The sequence below is a fragment of the Leptosomus discolor genome, chromosome 14 (assembly GCF_034619465.1).
Source record: "Leptosomus discolor isolate bLepDis1 chromosome 14, bLepDis1.hap2, whole genome shotgun sequence".
In the NCBI taxonomy this organism is placed as follows: domain Eukaryota; kingdom Metazoa; phylum Chordata; class Aves; order Leptosomiformes; family Leptosomidae; genus Leptosomus; species Leptosomus discolor.
In genome coordinates, this window is record NC_141404.1 from 11,184,687 (window position 1) to 11,208,176 (window position 23,490).

The 23,490-nt window shown below is 41.4% G+C and overlaps 2 protein-coding genes across 3 annotated transcripts in view; both read left to right on the forward strand.

Moving 5' to 3' along the window:
- The first annotated feature begins 9,918 nt into the window (after positions 1-9,918).
- LITAF (lipopolysaccharide induced TNF factor) lies at positions 9,919-11,088 on the forward strand. 2 transcript variants are annotated; one of them, XM_009959095.2, is made up of 3 exons: positions 9,919-10,096; positions 10,501-10,657; positions 10,980-11,088. In XM_009959095.2, the coding sequence occupies exons 1-3, from the start codon at positions 9,919-9,921 to the stop codon at positions 11,086-11,088; spliced, it is 444 nt and encodes a 147-aa protein (XP_009957397.2). The 2 variants fall into 2 exon arrangements, with proteins under 2 accessions (XP_009957397.2, XP_086329295.1); XM_086473169.1 differs by having other exon boundaries at positions 10,507-10,657.
- A 2,577-nt stretch (positions 11,089-13,665) lies between these two features.
- Positions 13,666-23,490, forward strand: part of APOLTP (apolipoprotein lipid transfer particle homolog) — a 108,101-nt gene continuing 98,276 nt past the window's right edge. The window contains exons 1-3 of the mRNA XM_086472831.1: positions 13,666-13,719; positions 15,264-15,817; positions 15,986-16,137. Of these exons, the coding sequence (XP_086328957.1) occupies positions 13,666-13,719; positions 15,264-15,817; positions 15,986-16,137 (760 nt within the window). The remainder of the gene's footprint in view (positions 13,720-15,263; positions 15,818-15,985; positions 16,138-23,490) is intronic.

The window sequence follows — 23,490 nt, forward strand, 5'->3', positions numbered from 1 at the left end:
TAGTTTTATACCATTCACTGTACTAGGTGGTAAATGTTATCTGTGCTTCAGATTTGAAACTTTAAAAAAAGAAAAGGAAGGCGCAGGAGAGGTGGTTGCCATGCCAGGGGTGCTGCCAAGTGCTGTGAAGACCTGAGACCTGTTTGCATCTGTCTTTGGGGGTGGGGGAGAGAAAGCGAAAGAGCGTAGCAGTCCTTTTTAAATTGAACCAGCTGTCCAAAACTAGTCAGTGGTAAGAAATGAAAACTGCAACACTTAAAAATAAGTATTGAATGTTAGTTGTCAAGACTAGAAGTGTTCATGCTGGAAGTTATGATCATCACCATTTTGAAGTCTATGAAAGGGTGTTGGCTTTTTAGAACTCGCTCGCCAGTAAAGCAGAGGTGAGGATGGTCTGTGGTTGCACAGTAGAAGTAGCTGTGTGTTGTGGTTTAACCCCAGCTGACAACTAAGCACCACACAGCTGCTCACAGCAGGATGGGGAGGAAGAGAATTGGAAGGGTAGAAGTGAGAAAATTGGTGAGTTGAGATAAGAACAGTTTAATAATTGAAAGAAAATAATAATAATAAAAGTTGTAATGAGAAAGAAAATAACAGAGAGAAATAAAACCCAAGAAAGACAAGTGATGCAAATGAAAACAATTGCTCACCACCAAACGGATGCCCAACCAGTCCCTGAGCAGTGGCCCCCGCGCCAACCTTTCCCCTCATTTTGCTGCTGAGCATGACATCATATGGTGTGGAATATCCCTTTGGTCAGCTGGGGTCAGCTGTCCTGGCTGTGTTTCCTCATGACATTTTGTGCACCCCCAGCCAAAACCAGCACACTGTGACTGGGGGTGGTTGATTCAACTCTGTAGTTTAGTCACAAGGGGAAACTTTTCCTTTTTTAAAGAAAACAGGAGGTCAGTGGTTTTTAAAAATATAACTGTGGAATATTTGATACTACAAATATCATCACAAAAACTTACTGAGATTAGTTGTCTTTTTGCCTCTTCAGCCTGCCCAAGCTGTGGTGTGAGCATGAGAATAGTGTGAAAGAGCAGTGCCTGTCCTCAAGGAAGCGATGGGTCACCACAGTTACTGTTCCTGCACACGTACTGCACCTATAGCCACGTCTGTCCTTCTGTACCAGCTCCTGTGTTTGTCCTAGCTATGTGGCTACTGTAAAACCCACGCTGAACTAAGCACACAATTCCCTTTCTAATAAACCTTTCTGCATTCCTGTTTAGTCAACGGAAAGACTGTGGGACTACTGAAATATATAAACATTAGTAGTGTTTGCTGATGTATTACTGTGCCTCCAGTGCAGCAGATTAGTCCGGTGTAACCGGGAAGAGTGAACAAACTTGTGACAAGTTGTTCGTAGAAACGTTTATAGACTTCACTGAAATTCTGATGAAAGCTGTGTTGTATAAGGAGGGCAATCAGCAGTATTCCAGAGACTTCCGCACTCCAGGAATGCGAAGAGGCTTTTGTCATTGGTGAGAAGCTTGGGCGCTTGGTCTTAGCTGTGCTTTGTGTGGATGGAGCGACTCCAGCCCTAATCAGATACTTAAGCCTGAAATTCCTTTTCTTTGTGTGTTTTCTTTTGTACCCGCAAAATTCTCTGTAGGCATCTTCCGGGTGTTGAAAGGTCTTTTTGACTTGAGAGACATGGTTAAAAGTGTAAAATAAAGAGATGCTACCTGAGGCCTGTTTAAAACTTTGAAGAATGACTGTGGAAACACGTACAGGAATTGGCTTGGTTGGAGAAGAGCAGTTGTTGATTACAAATGAACTTGTTTATGTTGTTTAGAAATAACACTTACTTTCTTTGAGGTTTGCAGTCTGGAGATGTGTGTCTTATCCTTGTAGTTACAGGTGCTTGGGCTGAATTAGTGCTTTCTCTGACCTGAACCAAGCTGGCAGCAGTGGATACAGCCCAGCAGATAAGGCAGTTTTCTGGAGAATTGTCCTCAGTGAGGAAGTCGTTAAAGCAAATGAGTTTGTTTTGTTTACGTCATGACTGGTATCTTTTGCATCAGTTTTGTCATAACATAGTTTTTAGTCTTTAGTGTATGGATAAAAACAGAACTGGACCTTTGTAATCTTTTTCTAGTACAGTAGCCTAACTTCTGTTTTCTGGGTTATTATAGTAATTTAGGTTGGACAAGGGATCTCCAGAAGCCATTTGGGTCACCCACCTGCTTAGGACCTACTTAGATGAGGTTGTTCAAGGCCTTTTGACTTTGGAATAGAAAGCTGTAACAGAACACAAAGTGTGTTTCCTACTTCTGTCCTTGTTACGGAATTATTTACACCCTTCTGTGGTCCCGATGGGGAAAGCCTCCATCATTATGTGGCTCGGCCATCATACCTCTTGTTTGCTTCTAGCAAAAACTGTCCAGTCATAGTTTCTGTTTCCTTCCAACTAATCTGTACTTTGCCCTTGTGGTGTTGCCTGCAGATGCTGCTGGTGTTCCCAGTGGGTGTTTTCCTGGACTTAAAAGGTCTCATACCACAGTTGTCTACAGCCAGCAACTTTCTGACTTGCAACAATCCAAGCAAGTCAAAACTTTTTTTTTTTTTTTTAATTTTCTTAGTGCCTGAGACATTACCCCACGCACGTTTCTCTCCCTGCTCAGTGCAGGCTCTGCTGAACTCTGCATTTTGAGGCCTGTTTGGGTGTTATCTTTCAAACTGAGGTGCATAGCTTCTTGGAATAAGCTTGGACAGTGGGAATATATGAAGGATGTTAATATCCGGGAGAAGGTGGTTGGGCTGGGAATAGAGCAGCAGACATCGAGAGTCTGGCAGGAGTTTCTGAGACAAGCTGCAAGCTTTCAGGGTTGGGTGGCAATGGCAGGGAGACATTGGCTTGGTTCTTGTGCTCCTGGCAACCATGCACATCTTCTGGTTTTGTTCCCAGTGGTGTCTGCTCCCTCGCTCAGCTGAAGCCCCTTACACACCATGCTGTTTTGCAGCCTTCCTCTGGCCCCATTTCTCCTGTGAACTCCCCTGCTGTGTTCCCAACAGGTGGTGCCTAGCAGCGTGTCTTTGTCCTGGGTAGAAGCTAATATGTCCCTTCTTGAGATCTGTTGTCTTGTACCCAAATGTGAATGATCGCATTTACATAAGTCTTGTTTCTTTCTATTGAGCGTATATACCATTCAATAAAAGTCCTTGAAAAAATTATATCTGAGGAGGAGCAAGGAGAGAAGGGATGGAAAGAGTTACCAGGATTCAGGCAGCTCCTGCCCTGAGCCCTGCACAAGAGCAAAGGAAGAGACCAGGGAAGTCAAGAGGTGAGGCCCTTCGACAGGGAGGAGCACAGGCCTGCAGGGCAGCAGCCATGGGGTCAGCGGCAGCGGCGCGCGGACAGAGCCCGTACACGGGTCACAGCTTGCTTAGTGGTGCATGTACTCATAGAGAAACGTATATAGTGACACTGTAGCAAACAATAAAGGTCTTTGGTTTGTCCCCCGTCGCAGTCTGTGCCCTTCATCCGCCCCAGATGTCTGCTAAGAAATCTAAGGAAATAATCACTTATGCTTTTCTAAATAGTATGCTTTCTTGATGATATTGCCACCTTGTTCATCACTTGGATAGCCAGATACAGGCTTACTTTATTTTCTTGTCCTTGCCTTGTCTTACATGGCATCTTTGCTAGTGTGTTGTACCTCTCAGTAAAAATTCTCTAGAAAGCAATCTGATGTAATGCATTCAGATAAATTCACATTCAGTAACGTTCCTTGCAGTGGAAGATAAAATAAACTGTGTACTTCTTTTCTAAGTCATCCTAATAAATGTGTGTAATGGAAATGTCCCTCCCCTTGCTGAAAGCACATATGTATTGATTCTGAGTTTTGGAATGATGCTCTATGAAAGTAAAAACAGATGGTCCGAGATGTTCGGTCTGGTTTCATGATCTGCTTATGTTCCCTTCCCATCCCCCCTTGTAACACTAGCCTTTATGCTATTGTGTGCCTGGTGAGACTAAGGAACTGATGTGGCTGAAAAGTCACTCCGTATTGGTAGGCAGCCAAAGTGGATCTTTCTTTTGGTAGAAATAGTCTTAGATTGATTTAGGATGTTTGCTATTGCACTGTTTCAAGGGTAGAAATGTCTTTTGATAAAAACAGGGAAGTTGTAAATCCATATGAAACAATGAAAATGTTCTTCAAACTTTCATATAGCTAACCATGCTTATCTTTTATAAAAATTTCTTATGATAGACATGCATTCTGATTTAAACTAAAAATTTATTTTCTTTATACTAAAGTTTGTTTCAGAAGGACTTCAACCAAATACAGATGTAATTATGTAGTCTCATGGGAGCCTATTTAAAAGCAAGCAGGGCATTTTTGGTCTGTACCTGAGTGGCTAAGGAAGATTTCAGACAATGAAAATTGTTCTGTAGGGTGGTAAGTGTATTTGCTCTTCCATTCTTAGAAGAGTAGTACTTACTGTTGCATTAAAAGCAGGTGCCAGGCTCAGGTTTGGCTGGACAGGGAGAGAGCAATGACTATAGTTTCCTCCATTTTCTCCAGCCTCCCAGGAGCAACACTTCTGTGCATAAGTTTTTCTCCTTGTGTGATGTGTTAGTGTGGGAGCTGCGCAGACCTTTTTTTCTCCCCTCCTGATAAAGAGCAGAGAGATTATCTACCCACAGTTATCCCTGAGGTGCTGTTGCTACCTGTGTGCTGCAGTGGAATCTTTTTCTACTAGGCTCTTGTGCAGGTCAGAAAACCATCTCGGACTAAAAAAATTATTGCCTAGTGATTCATCTGTAACTGTTAGATAAGACAGCAGTGACTTGCCTTACCTTTCTGCTTTTGACTTGTTCCCCCTCCCATTTTTTTTTTTTTTCCTGTTTGTCCTTGGGCAAAAGGTATTTTTCTGCGTTCTTAGAACACACATATGCATTCTGTCTTCAGAAGAAGGCTGCAGTTTTAAACTACATAATGTTAATATACCAATCTGGGCAATATAAAAAAATTTTCGTAAGATGGGGGATGCATCGTTTGGTGAGAAAATGGTAATAAATATGTGTTCAGTTTTGGGTGTGGAGAGAACAATTTGTAGTTATAGTGATTAAGTGAAGATGCATGAAAGGCATGTGAGCCAGACACTGACCCTGACTGGTCTGCATCACGAATGGAGGAGGGAAGGGGAAGATCACTGCAGCTCTGTAGCTTTGTCCGTCTGTGTATGTGGGAGCACAACACAGACAATGGCACCCTAATGTTCTTACAGTAAACCTGCCTCTTGGGAGGAAGATAATCTTGAACACATTTCCCTTCCTAGAACAGAAAATTGAATAAATTAACGTGTGAATGTGTATTATCTGGCAGATGTAGCAGGTATAGGTTATCACAGGGCAACCTATAGTTTTGAGTGGGTTAAATAAGACCTGTGTAGATTCTGGACTGTGGTAAACACACATTGGTTCTTATTTTCCTTGTAATGCCTGTATGCACCTTGGTGAAGAAGGTCAGAGTAAGAGTATTCCTCATCTGCACTAGGTTTTACAGTTTGATATTTCAATCAGCATTCTGAAGAAACTGCCCAACTTTTTACAAACACATGTTGTGGGATGGTGTACTGAGGAACACTGTGCAGCTATTTAAATAAACTATATAGGCCATAGCCTATGTTTTAATTACATAAGCAAAACAGTAGTGAGAGTCTGGGAACAGAAGGTAGAACTTCTCAGTTCTTCTCTGTGCTTAGTGGCGTTTGGATGTGAAACTTCTTGTGTATCAGTGTAAAAGGCCTGGTCTTGTATTGAGTGTGCTTGTTGGTCTTTCAATGTTTGCATATCCTGGTTTGAGATTGCTTTAATGTTGCCTAATGGTTTGCATATATGCTACCTCCAGATAACTTCTTGGTATATTTGACTTCCCCATTATCCATGTTATCCTCTGTTTTTTCTTGCAGTCAGGTACCCATCACCGAACAGTCTTCACTTATGAAATATTTGGGAGGAGCATTTCAGAGTCTGCTTTAAGAAGGTAAAACTTGTGGGTTCAGTTTCTGCTTCTGCCATGAGCTTGCTTTCGTGCCTGTTTATCTTTCAATTAGTGAATTGCTGCTGTTTCCTAAGTAGCTGGGTACAGTTTGTTAAGGTGCTAGAAGTTCAAGTCTTCCCTATCCTATATGGATGCTTAAGATTCCCTATCACTTTTTCTATGATCTGGGGTTGATTTGTAAGATGAATCTTTTGTCCTCTTTGTTGAATCAGGTGTTACGTGTTAGTTATTCTTCCCAGACATATCTGTACCAGTAGTAGTTTATACAAGAATGTACTGTAAAACATATTCTGATTAACGTTATAAGCTACTCTTGTACCTGTTTGCAGGGAGCAAAGTGCAAATGGAAATTATGGGAAGTCTATTAGTGCCTTAAGAGACTACATAGGGAAGTGTAACATGCTGTTTACTTACTAACCCAGACTGTAAGTCTTGCCTAAGCTAAAATAAAATGCTGAAAATAATTTCTAGAATGTCCCTCCCACCTCTATTTTCATGACTATCTAATCCTTGGGTTACTGTCATATCAATTTACTGTCTTCTCTGAAGCTTGAATAAGTTTGATACTCAGAAACTCTTCATAATCATGGTTGGTTTGCTTTTGCTGGTTGGGGGTTTTTGGGTGTGTGTGTGAAGTATTTTTGTGTGGGTTTTGTTGTTGTTTTGTTTGTTTAGTGGTGGTTGTTTTCTTTTTAATTAGAGGAGGCTGGTTTTTGCTTAGTTCTAGACCCAGTCTTTCAATGAACTCTGGGGGCAGGGGTTGGTTTGCAAGCAGTTTGTTCAGGATTCTGCAGAAGATGTAGCATCTCGCTTCTGAAAGAGCATACATAAAAGTAGGTGTTTGAAATTAAAAGACATTGCATTTATTTGCAAAAGCAAATATTGAAATAATGGAAAATACAGTTGGAAGGGATGTGAAGAGATTCTCCAGTCCACTTAATGCTGAATGACATACAATTTCCGATGTGTGTAACTGCTCTTAAAACTTTCAAGGGGGAAAGCTCCACAACTCTCTTGCCAATTTATCTAGTGCTTAAATAGTCTTATTAATAGACATAGGGAAAAGCTTATTATTTTAAAGTTTTTCTTATAGTCTTCCTTAAAGTTTACGCTTAGAGGAGTTTGTTTAGTTCTTCATTGCTACCTGCCTGTCTTCATTATTCTTTCTGGTCTTTTGAAGCTAGGGAAACTTAATTCTTTGGCTTTTTGTCAGAAGTCCTCTGTTCTAGCCTTTATGGTTGTTCTTGGTGCTTTTCTTTGGAATTCATTTATCTATTTGTTTCTTAGATACTGCACTCCCATGGGGGCTTTCTCAGAGCAGCAGAACTTTTTCAGCTGTCATACAGATACTGGTTTTGCTTACGCATTGCTGCATGGTGTTTGCATTTTCATGGCACTGTCAGCTTACTTTCAGCTTCTGTTCTGGTACATCTGCTGGATCCTTCTCTACAGTCTAGCTGCCAAAGTGATCAGTTCTTCTGAATGAAGAATGTGCTATATTTATTGGGTGATAGGTGGAAAGAGGTGCATTTTAAACAGTATAAAACTCCAGATTTTAGGAGACCAAAGGAAAAAGGGGGTTCCTTAGGCAGTTCTTTCATAGCTCACTAATAGCAGGACTCTGGATGTTCATTTAGAAGTCCAGGATGCTTTGACCTCAGGGTGGCTGTTACAAAAATGCCTTGAAATGGTGATGAGAAGGTTCAGAATAGGCGGTGGAAAAGTTCCAGAGCAGTGCACAAAACAGCTACACTCTTTCCTGGCATGAATCTTGTAGATGCAATTGGTTGTTAAACTGGTGCTTTTAAGCATTACAATATACTGAAAACAGCAAACAAATTCTGGACTTCATCCGCATGTGTAAACAGAATGGCATGAGGTAATCTGGGAGAAGGTCATTGTAGATGCATAGCTTTGCAGCGGTTATCTCTGCTTTGGAATGGTAAATTCTGTGATAGAGTAATCACTTGAGCTAAAAGTAAAAGGATTATTCACAGCACTGTGTGAGAAACTATCATGCACTAGGTCATCATGCAACAGTTACAGGTCGGTTCTCCACTGGTTGTTGTTCCTCCACTGTCTGCTCTGACTATGTACTGATTTTTCAGTGTGAAAGAAATTGCGATCTTCCATTTTCTCAGGAACTAAATTCCCCAAAGGCAATATAACAATTTAAGGATTACCAGGTTTTATGCTGAGATTTCTTTTTAATTTTTTTTCTTCTCCTCTTCTGGGTCGGGAAGCCAGCAAAGTCTTCATGGACAATCTTACTTACTGTCTTTGATTCTTCACTTTTCTTTTCCTTGTCCTTCTGTGTAGTGCCTCTGCATGTTGGGCAGCCAAGTTATGGCATACCTACTGGATTGTAAAAATCCACAGCATATTTTGTGAGGAAAGGATTGTTCACTGGTTGGCCATGAGAGTTTAACCAGGTCTGAACTTTGATCTTCAATATTCAGCGTGGAATTGGCTTGTGTCTGCAGTAAACCACATTCCTCTTTGGTTTATTTTTGAGATGAGGTGTAATTTTTGTATAATGTAGAAAAGGAAGTTGGGCTGTGAACCTTGCAAGTAGTTTTCTGAGGCATATGGCTACCAAATTAGCTAAGTTGTGTATGCTTAGGTCCTGTTATTACCATGCAGGGATGTCCCAAGATGTGATATAAACAATGGGGAGAATGGGTGAGCTTAGAATGCCTGGTGTCGCGCTCCAGAAGATGCTGCATGTATCCAGCAAGCTGCTGTTTTCAAAGCAACAGCTTTGAAAGTAATGCTATATTGTTGGTGGGATTTTTATTTCTTACCGTACTTTTTTCCTGCCCTCTCCCCCCAATCAGTACAATTTCTTTTATTCATTTGATTCATACAAGTCCTATGGTTAATTGTAGCTTCTGTAGTACTATCAGCTTCTATATTACTATGTTACTAATTAATACTCCAAATACAGGTTGCCCTTCCCAGGTAGTACTGAGTGAAAAGACTTGCAGATCTGCAGAGGGACTGAATATGCAACAACAGAGAATGGAATGTGGTTCTCAGAGAGCTGTCTGATGGCCCTTAGGAGGAAGAGAAAAAGGGAGATGCTTAATCAGCATTGATGCTGTGAGAGATTGTACAACAAAGCAGCTGGTGGGCAGAGTGTAGGAAGTGAGTAGGCAGGAAGGGAGAGAGGAAGTCTGTGTTGAAATCACGGACATTTCTTTCCACTTTGGGAAAAGGTGATGGTTAGCATTCTTATACTCTGTAATGAAATAAGAGTTGGTGGAGGAAAGTCACATTAACAAACTCATTGAAACTTTGAGAAGTAGCAAAAATGGCAACTTTAGATGAATTTGAGAGGTGAAAAAGCTTTGAGTTGAGTTGGATATACCTAATTGGCTGGAGTTTCTTTTTCCTTCAATATGAATATTTTTTTATTTCAAATCATAGCAGAGATAAACAGTCTTTTTTTGAATATTTGAGTTTCACCACAAAGCGGGGTCATGTTGGTTAGCAGCTACCATGTGGCCTATCATACTGTTTGATTTTTCAGGAGAATGAGAGGGATCTGAAATACTGTTCTTGGAGAATTGGGAGAAACGGCCAGATAGCTGTCTATACTAATAAAGATGCTCCGTGTCCCTGTTTTAGCATTTTTAATTTATAAAGGAAGAATTGGTGGTGGGAAGAAGTGTAAAAACTACCCTGTGAAAAGGAAGAGGGAAGGAAGCAACAACAACGAAATCAGGATTAACATTTAATACTATCAGAAATAAGTAACAGTCAGTAAATTTTGTGTTGGTAAAGGTGCGTTTTAATCTAGTTTTCTTCTTGCTTTCTGTCTGAATAGAACTAATTATTGTCATTTGCCCTCAAGAAATAATGTCTTTTGTTATAATTTTCTCTCTATTATGTTTTAGGTACAATGTCTGCTCCGAGTGGTGTCCCTGTTCCATCTGCACCACCTTCTTACGAGGAAACAACAGGAATCAATGTGAGCTATCCTCACCCCTATCCTGTCCCAGAACCTGGCCAGAAACCTGATGGGAAGGGAATGAATCCTCCCCCATACATGGGACAGCCTGTACCAGCGAATAACCCCAGTAAGCATCAAAAACTCTACTGTACCGCAAGTTAAGGAGCTGTCAGGTGGCTGTATAATAGGTGCTGTGTAGAAGATGAAAGACTGTGGTTCACAGGTGTTTCCCACCTTCCAAAAAATATTTTTGAAGGGAATAAGGTGAATCAATTCCTGTGAATCCTTCAGTGTACACTAATATCAATAACGTCATTTGGCTTTCTGCAGTTTTTAATGCAGCCTTATTCTTAAGGCAATGTGTTTCTGCACTAAGCAATGCCATCGTGATTTCTCTTCGTCATTGTGCATTTCATTGCTCTGATCCTCAAATGTTTCAGAGTACTAGCTGGTTCTAGTCCAGAGGAAGTTGATTAACTATCCTTTTTTGCTTATTTGCCCATTGAGTAAACAACATATTTCTCTGCTCAGTTACAGTTCAGACAGTGTATGTGCAGCAACCAGTAGTATTTTATGACCGCCCAGTTCAGATGTGCTGCCCTTCCTGCAGCCAGATGATAGTGACACGTCTCTCATATGACTCAGGAGCTTTGACTTGGCTGTCATGTGGTGGCCTCTGCCTGCTGGGGTAGGTTGATTCCAATCTGTACCTTAGTTTTCTTTTCTTATGTGACCTTTTATAGCTCTAAGGAGTAACAAAGCTCTCAGCTTTGTTGCTTTCTCATTCTGTCTGGGACCTGACCCTTCATGGTTTGAATACCCTACATCTGCATTTAAGTCCTATAGTGTCCTAGAGCTGCTTTAAGGTCCTAGAGTGATGGACTCCATAGCCATGTGTGTTTTTCTTGAAGTTTCATGGCACCAATTTTACTGACGGCTTTTGCAGGAAATAGAATGTACCTTGAGTATGTAACAAGTGGTAAACCAGATTATTATTTTTTTCTTTGCAGATGTATAGCTGGCTGCTGCTTAATTCCCTTCTGCATTGATGCCCTAAAGGATGTGGATCACACCTGTCCGAACTGCAGTGCTCTGCTTGGTTCTTACAAACGTTTGTAGGCAGTGTTTAAATGTTGACCACTGATTGATGACGTTGGTTAGCACCTCTCCAAGCCCTTTCTGAAGCTTCATGGAGACTTCTGGTTGTTTCTGTGCGTCCTGTCACTGGAAACCAATCAAAAGTAATGTTTATTGTGAGATTGTTTGAATAAGAACTTGCTTGAGAGGATTCTGACTTAGGTCCGTAAAAACTATATGTAATCTTTACGGGCCGCTCAGTCCAGCACCAGTTGATAGCAACTAAATGTTTTCCCTTTCTGCTTTATGCAAAACAGATCGGTGATGTTCTTCAGTTAATCCTGTCTCAGTCAGTCATGTGGTGCGCTGGCGTGCTTGCTCACAGTCTCAGCGCAGACCAAGAGGAGAATGTCTGTGGAGACCTGTATAGTCTCATGCTTGGTGTTGATGCTTTTGCAAGAGCACTGTTTACAAACTGGCAGGGAGCTGCTTGCCTCTGAGACAGGTGCCCCTCTTTGACAAAAGAAGTGATTTGTTGCCATCTTTTCATGAGCACTAAAATTCACTTTAAAACTTTCTTGAAAGAGAACCAAACTGAAAGGCTTTTTCCTTCTTGAAGGCTGCTTTACCAAACGGACAACTCAGGTTATTGTGCATCAGTGGTGATTCAATCTAGTTCCTGAATTTCCTTGCCAATTTCAAGTCTAGGCGTATCTCTACTCTGCAGTAAAGATAGATGTTCATACAGGAATTTTTAACAGGTATTTCTTCAATGTTTTTTGTTTGGCTGTTTTTTTTCTTTTTACTGCTGATTTGTAAGTCTGTGAAGTGTTCTCTTCTCTCTACTCCAGTGGAAATTCCCATAGAGCCTTGGTTATAGCATTGGAAAACTTCTTCATACATTTACATAGCCTCCTGAGAGATCATAAACAAACCTCAACTTTATCTTAAGGCTTAAATTCCACCTGCAAAGCACAGATACAGGACCTTTAATCATTGATCTGTTTGTTAATTACTGTTTCTTCAGTAAGAAGGTAACATGTTTGTTAAGGAGTTTCTCTGATGATTATTTAGACTTGTACTCTGCTTCTTCTAAATGAAAGAGAAGCTCTGTTTTCAGAAACTTAAGCTGGACATGCTTATTTAAAACAATGATCACGAAATTAGAGAATGAGACTGAAGGTTGAAGTATTTTGCCATGTCATAAGCAGCAGACTTGGTTCAAATAACATCTTGATGTGTTTGAATGACACCTGTCTAGAAAAGGCAGGCAGGTGTTTCAACAAGGCTATGATGTTAACACTGTATTAATCTCTGTAAAAGTAAAAAGCTGAAATAAATACAAATAAAAAATACTGCATTTACTGTTCTTGCCAAATGTGCCTTCTATAAATATTTGGCGTAAGTTAACTTTCAAAAAGTCTTTCAACACTTTGTGTTTGAAATCCAGGAGTTAAGTGGATGACAAATAAAACCTCTAGGCGTTGTGTTAATTGGTTTTTGTAAACTGCTGCTGCTTGTGGGTCAGCCTGCAAGTGGTTTAAGAGCTTCCTTGTGCATTTGGAAAAGGTTTCTGATCATATGTCTCCCTGTGCTGTAAGTACATCAGTAGCTTCCGACTGGCAAGAGAATGAGGGACATAAAAAGCTGGTGGTTTTGTAGCTTTCCCCTTTGATGCGGTACAGGTTTGTGGGGGTTTTATGTCCTGCTGCATCACTGTAATGCTTTCCGTGTTCTTTAGGTGCCTGGGTGTTGCTCTGTTGATTTTTCTGTTCTGATTACACATGCAGTGATTCTAACTTTGCAAGTCACATTACTGTAAAGTGGTATTCTCACCCCCCACCCCTCCTGGCTTTCACAGAAAATTCACTTCTTGTCAGTTTATCATCAGAGCAAGACAGGAGGAAGCAATGAAGCACGCTGTGTTTCCAAACTTGATGTTTGCCTGCATGATGGGAAGGATTTTTTGTTCTGATACTCATGGTACTCATATCAGTCTGGTCTGAGTAATTCTGCCATATATTTGTTTGGTAAGTAACTTCAAACTGTTATTCCCATGGCTCCCCTTTTCTCTACAAAGTGATGGAAAACCTGAAGTGGTGGCACCAGAATGCAGAACACCGACCAGTAAAAATATTATATAGGATTTTCTTTGTTTTGCTTTATGGGCACAGTCCATTGCATCTCTTTAAATTCCTCGTATGGATTGAGAATAGAACCACATAATGTTGGCAGCTATTTTGTCTACTTAGGCACTCTGCAAAACTTTCTGCTGCCCCTTCTATACTTAAATTTCCTTGAATACAAAGCCTGTGTTTGTTCTCTTGTGTATGGAATTATCTACAGAATGTGCCAAAGTAACTTGCTTTGCTAAACTTATATCCTGCATTTGTTTGTCTAAAATAACTTGCTTTGTGTGAAAGCGCTTTGTGTTTGATTATGTTGAAGTTACTGTTTCTTTTTAAAATGAAATATATTTAAAATAAAAACTTTGTCTTTTCTATCTAGTGCTTGTAGTTGGAAAATTGTAACATTTGGGAAGTTTCCAAACACATGAATGGCTGAGATGTTAAAATTACAAGCTGAAATTTTTCAGTCTCGCTTGGGCCGAGCCTCTAAATGGCGTTCTCTGGCCTGCAGACCAACTGCTTACACAGAGAACCACGTTTGAAAGTATGTTGTTTTGCTGCAGCTCAGGCCCTTCAAATTATTTTTTTTTTTTCAGTTAAAATTCCTTTGGGTAAAACTTTCACTTGCAATACCACTAAACAAACAGACAGAGATACAGATACACTTTTACATACCAGTGACTGATAGGGAGAAAACAGATATCGAATACCATTATGTTCAGTTGGAAAGAATCCATATTAATCATGCAAGAATACTCTGCTTGTTTTGATGACTGAAACACTTTTTTTTCTTTTTTTCTGTGGTGCAGAAAATACAAGGAGGCAAGATTAATACCTCAAACGTTTTTGTTCTAATGCATTGATATTTATTTTTATTAAGCAACTTTTTGGTTAATTTGTTAATAAGCAAGTTAAGTCATGAACAAATAGTTTTTCCTTTGTTGATAGACACAGAAGTGGCATGCTGACTTTATGTGCTCATGCTGTTTCCAAGAATAAGTAAGGAAGGGGCACAGGCCATCTGAAATCCTCCAGCCTTGCATGACAAATTCGGGTGAAGCCTTGCCCTAGCCCCACCTTCGTTAGCTTTCTACAGTGACGTTGCTTTCTGTAACACTTTGAAAGTGTTATTTCCATTAGACTTCTAGTAGAAGCTTGCACAATGTTCAAACTCAGTTAATTATGATGAGGCTTGAGCCAGAAGGAAATAAAATGTTTCATCATGCAAAGAGGATCCAAAATAAAAGCTGTTAAAACAAGTAAAAAGCAGTGATAGCCTTACAAGAGGGAGTCGTTAAGCAAGAGCAGAGTGGTTTCAAAAAGCTGCTATTTATTGCACTGTTTGTGTCTGGTTGCAGTCTAACCACAAGTTCTTTTTTGAAGAAATGAGTTGTGATTTGTGTACTCAAGCCCAGTTAATTATTCTTCATAACTAAGCAGCAAAAGGTAAGTAATGGAGTAAACACTGTCATCCTAGGAATAAAAACTAAGAAGTGCAAGTAATGTGACACAGGTGTGAAGTGTTTATAGTTCAAGTGAATTGTATTTTATAGCAAGTTAACCTGTGTTCCTGTTTTCTTTGTAAGATCCTGCAATGTGGTACAAATTCATTATCCCGAAGACGACTTCTAATGTATTTTTGTGAGGTGTATACCCTGGTATATGCTGTGCCACACATGATTCCAGTATAGAAGTAAATTCTCTGATCAGTGTCATTACTTTTTCAAGCCAGGGCACCAAAAGGTGCTTGGTGAAAACTGCTGATTTCAAACAAAGTGCTTTTTACTACAATTAAAATTGATTTTTTTTTTTTTACCAAATTTTTTTTTTTAACTTACGAATCTGAAAATCTAGTGTCTGTTTGAACAGGTGGCTGTGCGGTTTGGCGATGCTAAAAGCAGTCATACTCAAGTCTAGAATAAACCAAGAGTGAGTAGGAGGCTTTTCAAAAGTCCTTTTGTGGTTGGCTGTTTTGCTACATGTAACATCTTGGTCTTTGTAATGAAAAAAAAACCTTCGATGAACTCCAAAGGTTTATTGAATTAAGGTTGACGGCATTAACGGGCTGTACACCAGACGCTGCTCTAGGATCTAAAGCCATGGCCGGTTGGATGTGACAACGGGGATTTCACAAAAGCACCGGGGGCGGGGGAGGAAGACAAACCTGAAGTAGTTTCCATCTCTTGCTCCACAAAGCCCCTGAAGCCCTTTCTCCTGGCGTGGCTCCCCCAGCAGTGCGGGAGGGAGGCGAAGCCTTCGCCCCTCTCGCTCCGGATCTTGGCGACCAGACGTGCAGGAGTTACCTCCGTAAGGTGCTCTGGCGCTTCGCGGAGCTTCTCACTCTGGGAGGGTCGATGTAACCGTGACGGTGAAGAACCTCAGGGGCCCTGGGCGGCAGCAGGCCCCGCCACCCCCTCCCCTCCCGCACTTCGCCCGCTGCGGCCGCACCCCCGCCGGGGCGGTTCTGGGGGCCGCCAGGGGGCGCTCCCGCGCGGGAGGGCGGCGGGGCCGCCGGAAGATGCTGCGCCCTCGCCCCGGGTCGGGGCGCCTCGCCTCGCCTCGGCCTCGCTTTCTTCCCGCCTCCGCCGGGCGGCGGGTTTCTCGGCTGCTCCTCTGCGCCCAGGGGCGGCGGCCGGCGCCGGGTGAGGGGCGCGCTGGGGCTCGCTCAGTTGGGAGCTTGTGTCGTGCCCTACCGTGGTGCTGGGGAAGGCGGTTGCCCCCTTCACCACGTGATTTCTTCTTGGTAAACGGCCTGAAAAACGTAGGTGTCTCAAAGTGCTTCTCGATTTTGAGTCTTTCTTTTTCCCCAGGGAAGTAGGGTCTGTGGAAGACCTTCCCGACGCGCTGCCCTGGGCCGTGGCCCGTTCTGTGAGGGGTTCTGCGCCCCGTGGCCTCGCGAACCGGCTGCGGCGGCGGTGGGTGTGCGGGTTTCGCTTCAGGCCCCGTTGCAGCCCCACAGCGGGTAAAACCCACCGAGGCACCGGGCAGTTGTAAGGGTAGTAGGGGAGAGCGGGTGCTCCTCGGCCCTGTGCAGGCCGGGCCCAACGAGAGCTGCCACAGCCCCGGCCGCCATCCCAGGAGGGCGGCGGGCGGGCGGGTGTTCGCGCTCAGGGGTGCAAGTTTGGAGCCATGGCCTAGGGCGCCTCTCTGCTGGTTTGGCTGTTAAGGTTAAACGTGGGTTTTGTAATTTAAAAGAACTCGTGGGGCCTTTTCAGAACAGGCTTTACCAGTTTGTTAAAGCCCGGATTTTCTTGGCAGTACTAGTGTAGAGTTTTCCGGTGTCCACGGACGTCCTGACTGTTGTGTGCTAGATGGTTGTTTTTGATTGGATTCCCTTTGCAAACTTGAGTGCAATATCCATTAAAATGGATGAATATTTTTCTCAGATTTACCACCAGTGTCGGTCTCCTGTGTGTCATTACACTAGTGTGTTCGCAGCACATGTGCTTGTTTTTCTTCAATATTTTCAGATTATCGAGGACAGCACCATGGTGGAAATTTCTCTTTTGGAGATTCTTTGTCCGCCTGTTTTCAGGAGGTGTTTTGAGTTTTTATAAAAATCTCATTTTGGTGGAGGTAAGAAAAAAATGCTTAAAAGATGTTGTGCTCGTTTTTCAGTCTTGGACTGCATCCTGCATTACCAGCCCACTCAAATGAGTGAAGTTAGTCAAGTGTACCGGACACTAATGTTATGCTGTGTTTTATCTTAAAGGTTTGGCTTCAGCATGTGTTTAAGAGTCTACTGCAAATCAGGCGTTTAATTCCTAACTTAGAAGTTCCAATGCAGAGGGCCCAAAATCTGTGATATACTGAAAAATACCTGTTTGAATTATTTATGGCAAAAAAATCCTGGCATTTTGTTTGTGAATTTTTGTTCTTTGGTGTATGAAATTGTCAAGATTCAAGCAAGCTCAGATTTTTGAATTCTTGAGTGTGCTCATACACCTACAATGAGATGTTTTTCTTCCTTTGTATTAATACAGTTTCTTTCCTAAGAAATGAAATTAAAATGTAAAGTTGATTATTTTGGAAAGTGTGATTTACAGCTGTAACTGAAAATGCAGAGCAAGACAATCTGGACAAAATAGAAAATTTAACACAGCTGCCAGGTAACATTGAATTCTATTTTCTTTCTCCAAGCCAAAGCCCAAATCCTTGAGCTTTTCTGTTCCAGTGGTCCTTTCCATAACATACCTTGGGATCACAGCCTGAATCCGAGTTTGAACATGAGTCTGTGTGCGTCTCTTAACATGTTGACCTGTGATCCATTCTGTAATTAATGTTTTTATGAGGAAATTCACTGTATCTGTTATTTTGTGTGGGTCTTCTATGTCAACATTCAGTCTGTGGCTCACAGAGTTATTACTAGCTGTTGATCCTCAGTTTGGTATCAGAAAGGGAGAATGGTTGTGCCGATGTCTGAAGCTGGACCTGTCCAGTTCTCAGACACTGGGATCACTGGTCCCTTCTGATGGAAACTTCTGAATAGCTGCTGCTCTGTTCTTACAGGAGTTTGAACTTCTCTTAACTCCGCTCCAGAATGTGTTGTATGTCTGCATTTATTTGATCCTTTATGTTTAACAGGATTGCTTGTGCTTAAAATTAAGTGTATGTAATGTCCAGTGTTTACAAATGAAAACTTTTGCTCCCTCTTGAATCCTTCGAGAAAGTCTGTTTGCTAATTCTTGAGGAGAACCCTTCTTCTGTGACACACCAGCTATTTTTGGATGAAAATGTTAATCTAGAAATTGTGATTGAAGTGTTAATATCTGTAGCTACGTACTTGTCTTAAAGCTATAAAGCATGTCTCTTACTAAACACTATGGCACTTTATCAAAAAGCTCATCAGAAGAGTCCGATTTTCTTAGCCTGTTGTGTAACCTCTTAGGAAGACACTCTCTTGCCACCTGATAAAACGTACACGCAGTGTTGTTGGTCTGCACATGTGTATCAGTTCTGAAGCATCCCAAAATCTAGTGTGCTGCAGTCTTGTGAACAGGTCTGACATTTTTGGTCCATCTGTTTAGACCCTGCTTTGTTTCAGGGACTTTGGGACAGACTGTCTCTCAGCATAGTTCATACAATGTGTCTTGGCCACCCTCTTTCCTAAAGCTCCTTCCTTGTGGGAAAGGAATTGCCTGTGACCTGCATGAGTTATTCTGGGTGAAAATTTAAAATGTAACTGAGAGAGAAAATGTGATTAATTTTTATTGTTTTTTAATTGAGACACCCACCTACAACACTCTAAGGAAAGTCTAGCTATTTAGACACAAAAAGGTTTCTGAGAGAGCGTCTGGTGTTTGACTAATGAAATGGCCTTGTTCCAAGAAAGGATTTAGATTTGAGCATATGCTCAATTTTTTGGGTGTGCTTACGCTCAAAATTAGGCACCTATTTAATGTACTCTGCTGACTCCAGACATGGTGCCATACATGAGCTTAACATCCACTGAGTGGAAAACTTTAAAAGTCTCAGATTGATTAATATGAGGGTAGGACTACAAATGCTGAGCACACAAATGCTGCTTGTAACTTGTTGCTGTTGGACTATGTGGCTCTTAGGAGAGTCACGATAAGGTGGAATTTCCCTTTAATTCCAGTTTTGGTATTCCCACTGACTTCACTGTAAGTTTTATGCTTTTAAGTTATTTTGCAATAGGTGTGTGAAATATATTGAAAAATCTTCCTATGTAAACACTTAAAAATCAGACTGCTGTGGAGAATGGACAATAGTAGTGATTCAAGAAATAATTGTCACAATATAGCAATTTTCTGGTAAATTAATAATTTATGTTCGTGCCCAGCTATTAAGTTACCAGCTTCTTTCCATATTGCTGCTAGTAGACCAAGAGCTGAATGACTGCAGGATAATGTACGGAGCACACGTACTATGCCCAGATGAGCTGTAATCTTAACATGAAAAATTAGAATGAATACAAGACTGAATAACTCAGCAGAGTAAAAATGGTAAACCCAGCAAGTTGCAAGGTTTCCACAATAAAATCTCTGAGGGAGTTTCAAAATTAGAATGTTCTGAAAAATCTCACTGGAGGCAGAAGAAGGCTCAGTTACCAATTTGTGTTGATCATAGGAAATCTGAGCCGCTGTATGAAATCTGTAATAATTTTGTTGTTGTTCAGTTTCAAACCTGAGCTGTCCCTGTGTTTGGCATTTGGTAGAGGCATCCAGCTTTCGTCGTGGAATATGTTACCTACTCTAGACTTGACTTCCTCTCTCTCCTCTTCTTTGGCCACTGATCTATGCAAAGCACATGTGAGAAGTTACTTTCCCTTAAGGTAAAATTTGCAAGCATTTTGAACTGAGCAGATGTTACCTGGTGGAGAAGGTAAGTTCAGGCAAGAGCTGTGACCACACAAGCTTGGTGGGGGAGAGTAGTACCAGTGCCCAGGACTGTTAATCTATAATTTCTACTTTTGAGTCCGGTTTGAAGTAAACAGTATCTCAGGGTAAACCAGAGAGGCTTAGAGGAGGTTAAGACATCACAGCAGGAATAAATAAATCTTTACCTGTCCACAGCAGCTTCCTTCAGAAGGTCTTTGCATGCAAGTGTACCTGAGTTTTGATGCTTCTGTGGCGTAAGTGATCATCGGTCCTGTTACGTGCGAAGAGCAAACATGGCCGTAGGCTGCCAAGGAAGGCGTATGACGGAAACCCCAGTTCTAGAAGAATGAGTCAGCAGACTGGGAGGTAGATGGTGAATGTCCCTCAAGCAGGAGTGGAAGATCTTTATCGTAAGTTCAGCGAACCCGGGCAGACCTATGTCTGATGTGTTGTAAAAGCCTGATTGCTACCAGAAGGACTGTATTTTAGTGGTTTTGTGTATTATTTAAGCACAATTTTATCCATCTTAGGTTTGGGACTTTGGTTGAAGGGATGAGCTGCCTCTCACAAACTTGGTTGCTCCCAAATGGAAACACCTTGCCTACAGCCCCAAAACTTTTGCTTTCATCCTGTGCGCTTTTTGATTGATTAATCATCAGGGAACCATTGCTAGGGTGATTATTAAATTAATATACTTATTTTGTACTTACTGTGTGGGATTGTTCTGAGCATTTGCTATGTTGTGATGCCGTATACTTGATTTCTTTTCCTTGCAGTTTTGTGGAATTTCTAATAGGTAAACTTCTCTCTCTTTTTGGAAAAAGGGTGAAATGCTGTTAGAGATTGGATAAATGTTTGTGTGTGTCTATCTCTCCCCCTTACTGCACATGCACACCCTCCCCTCTGCAGGCTGCCCTGCCAGAGCCCCTCCTCTGGCTGGAAAAGGGGAGTTGAAATAGTGAGCTCCTGCTTTGTGAAGGAAATTTTCTTTCAGTGCCTTGCTCAGAGGTGCCTTTGAGAGGAAAACTGATGCAGTTTTGTTAACTTCTGGGCTGAGGAGGTGATTTCAGTGGCCATGGGTCTGCACACCATCATCGTTCTGTGTGCTGTTGTGGCAGGAGCTTCAGGGAGTAAGTAGAAGAAACTTTTTCATCTGCTAAGATTGATCTCTCTCAATGCAAAATACTTCCCCTAAGGAATGATCTCACTATCAAAACTTCTGAGATGCTGTAAATTATGTTACAGCTTGTAGGTTTGCAGTAATTCGTCTTCAGTGTAGTATAGCAATTTGCTTTACTGAGCTCCCTGGGTGGTACTGGGCAGGTGGGAGGGCAACCAGCCTATAAAGGAGGGCAGTTAAATAGGGCATCTTCCTTCAGCATTGCTAGAGAAAGCAACAGAAAGTGAGATTGTGCACTCAATTCATTATCTCACCTGAAAATAACATGTATCATGTTCTAAAATTATGCTCACTTTGGTGTTTGGCAGATGAAGGATTCTGAAACATGTGAATAGATCATGAAATATCAATGATGTGGCCCTTTGTTACCTGTGTCCGCTGAAAAGAGATAAGTTTCTAGAACCAAAATAAGTTACGGAAGAAAATGTAAAATTTAAAAAGAACAAAGCAAAGAGCAGAAACTCTAAATTTAGGCACCTGAGCAAAGTTAAAGTGCGTGATTGTCCCGGGTGCTCAGCCTACCATTCCATCTGGCTGTGGTAAGCATGCTTAAAAATTCTGTACACAGCATTCAGGTATCCACGTGGGAACGGAGAGAGCTCTTAAATCTGGTCCTGGAGGGGCGTGCTTAACATACTAAAAAATCTGGTGCTGCATAAGAGATGAATTTTCCAAGTTTGTCTTACCATATTTGTTTTACGGTTCTTAAATAAGTTGTACTGATTTCTTTGTTAAAAGCAGTTAACGCTACCTTTTTCCACTGCTTAAAAGAAAAGGGTGAGCTAGAGAGCCCTTTTCTCATGCAATCCACTAGATACCTGGGATGATTTTTTTCCCCCCAAGGAAACTGCGAAGTGTATTTCTTTCTTTCGAAGTGCAGTGTGTTTGGAATGTTAAAGTTAATGCATATGTTTTATGTATAGATAGGTATATTTATAAAAATTAATAGTTGAGTGATAATTCACAGGTGTTGCATGACCTGGTCTCTCTATACTAGAAAGTTTTCTAGTTTTGCAGATGTCTGTAGAAGTAGACAAGTTTGCTTGAAAATAACATAATACGCTTTTTAAAGGCAAAATCTGAGTTCCATACAGAGAATTAATTCTGCAAAATAAAAAGGAGCATTTTTTGGGAGGCAAATATAAATGTGGGGATAAGACCTTTTCAAGAAAATTGTAATTCTGCTCTCCAGAAACTTAAATTTTAACTTAGGAATACAGATGTATGTAAGCTTAAGTGGGTGCTGAAGAAACAAACACTTTCTTATTTTTCTTCCAAAACCAGTGAATTCCCTTCTTTCCTCCTGCCAATAATTTTGACATTTCAAAAATAAGGGATTAAGAGAAGGGAAAATACGGTTCCGTAAATGTGGATTTTAAAATCTCGTAGTTTGATAAAAGCATTTCCTTCAGGCATGTCACATATCTAAATATCCAAAAGCACAGAACCAGAATAAAGAGGCTCTTTTAACTTCTGTCTTCAGTGGGAGACAAAGCTGAGCCACCCAGGGATGTTCGTTACTGCTATGCAGGGAGTTAGTTCATTAGCATATAGTGTAGCATAGAGGTTGGGGGCGATTACACTTACTATTGAACTTCTTGTGGGAGTTGTTTTTAAGAAAGATTTATCAATAACGGCAAGTTAGCGCTGAATGCTTTTAATACTAATTAAAACATGTAACACATGATTTATTAATAAAGTCACATTTTCTTTCCCTATGGTATGTACAAGTGCCGTGTGTTGAGGTGCAGCAGGATTACACGTTTGATTTTGGCTGTTCCTCCCATGTCGCTGCAGTGCGTATGCGCAGCTGGGCTTGGACTGGTTTTGCCATGTGCACGTTCCTGTCACTGTCTAGGACTTGGGGGAACTTGCCAGGGTGCCAGGGAGCGTCAGCAGTGCAGGAGCAGGTCCTGGAGCGTGCATCTCGCATGTCTGACATGGGGCTCCTCTCTCAAAATTCCTGTAATTCAGCTCAAGTTTATCACAGTTCTCAAGAGATCAGGACCAGTAGGCCAGTCTTCAACATTGTACCTGTGTGTTTGCCAGGGGTAAAAGCAATCTGCCATGATTTTTGTTCATGTGTTGAAGCATGATTTGTATCAGTCTAGCCCTTTGAGTGCCCACTCATCATGCTTGTCAAGGCTATCACAGTGATGCAGAGGAAATAGATACCCTAGAAATTTCACTGTGGCTTAACTTCTCTGCGAAACCAGAATTTTTCGTCCAGTTCCTCATGGACTTTTACGTTGTCTAGCAGTGCTTGCAGAGCTGACGAATGTAGTGCTGCCTGGCTTATTTAAGGGCATTCAGTGTCAGAGCGTTAGAATGAGTCTTACTAGTTTACTGTGCAGATGTGTGTGCACAGAGGGAAGAGAAGGAATGGGGGCTCTGTATGTAGCAGCCCCAACTGTTTCCCCTGTTCATGCCCATGCGAATCTGAAGCAATTCCGTCTGTGTGGTGTAAGCGTGTTCTGCATTCCCTTGAATTCACTGTCCTCCCAGTCAAAGTCTGAATGAATCTCCTCTGAATGTTGGAGAACTGGCTCTCCATTGTTAAAGGATGTCTTAACCGACTGCCACCCATGAGTTGTGATATTTAAGTGTTCCTTCATGTGCTGGTGCTGGAAAAGTTTTTCTTGGGCAATAAAGCTTGCTCTTGTTCTGCTTTGAATGGTACAATTTCTTGAATGACCATGTGCAATAAAAATCTTAACTAAGCTGAAGTTTTCCATAGCTGCAATGAAGTTGAAAGCCTATGGATGTGAAGAAGTGTGGTGTATAAAACATGTAT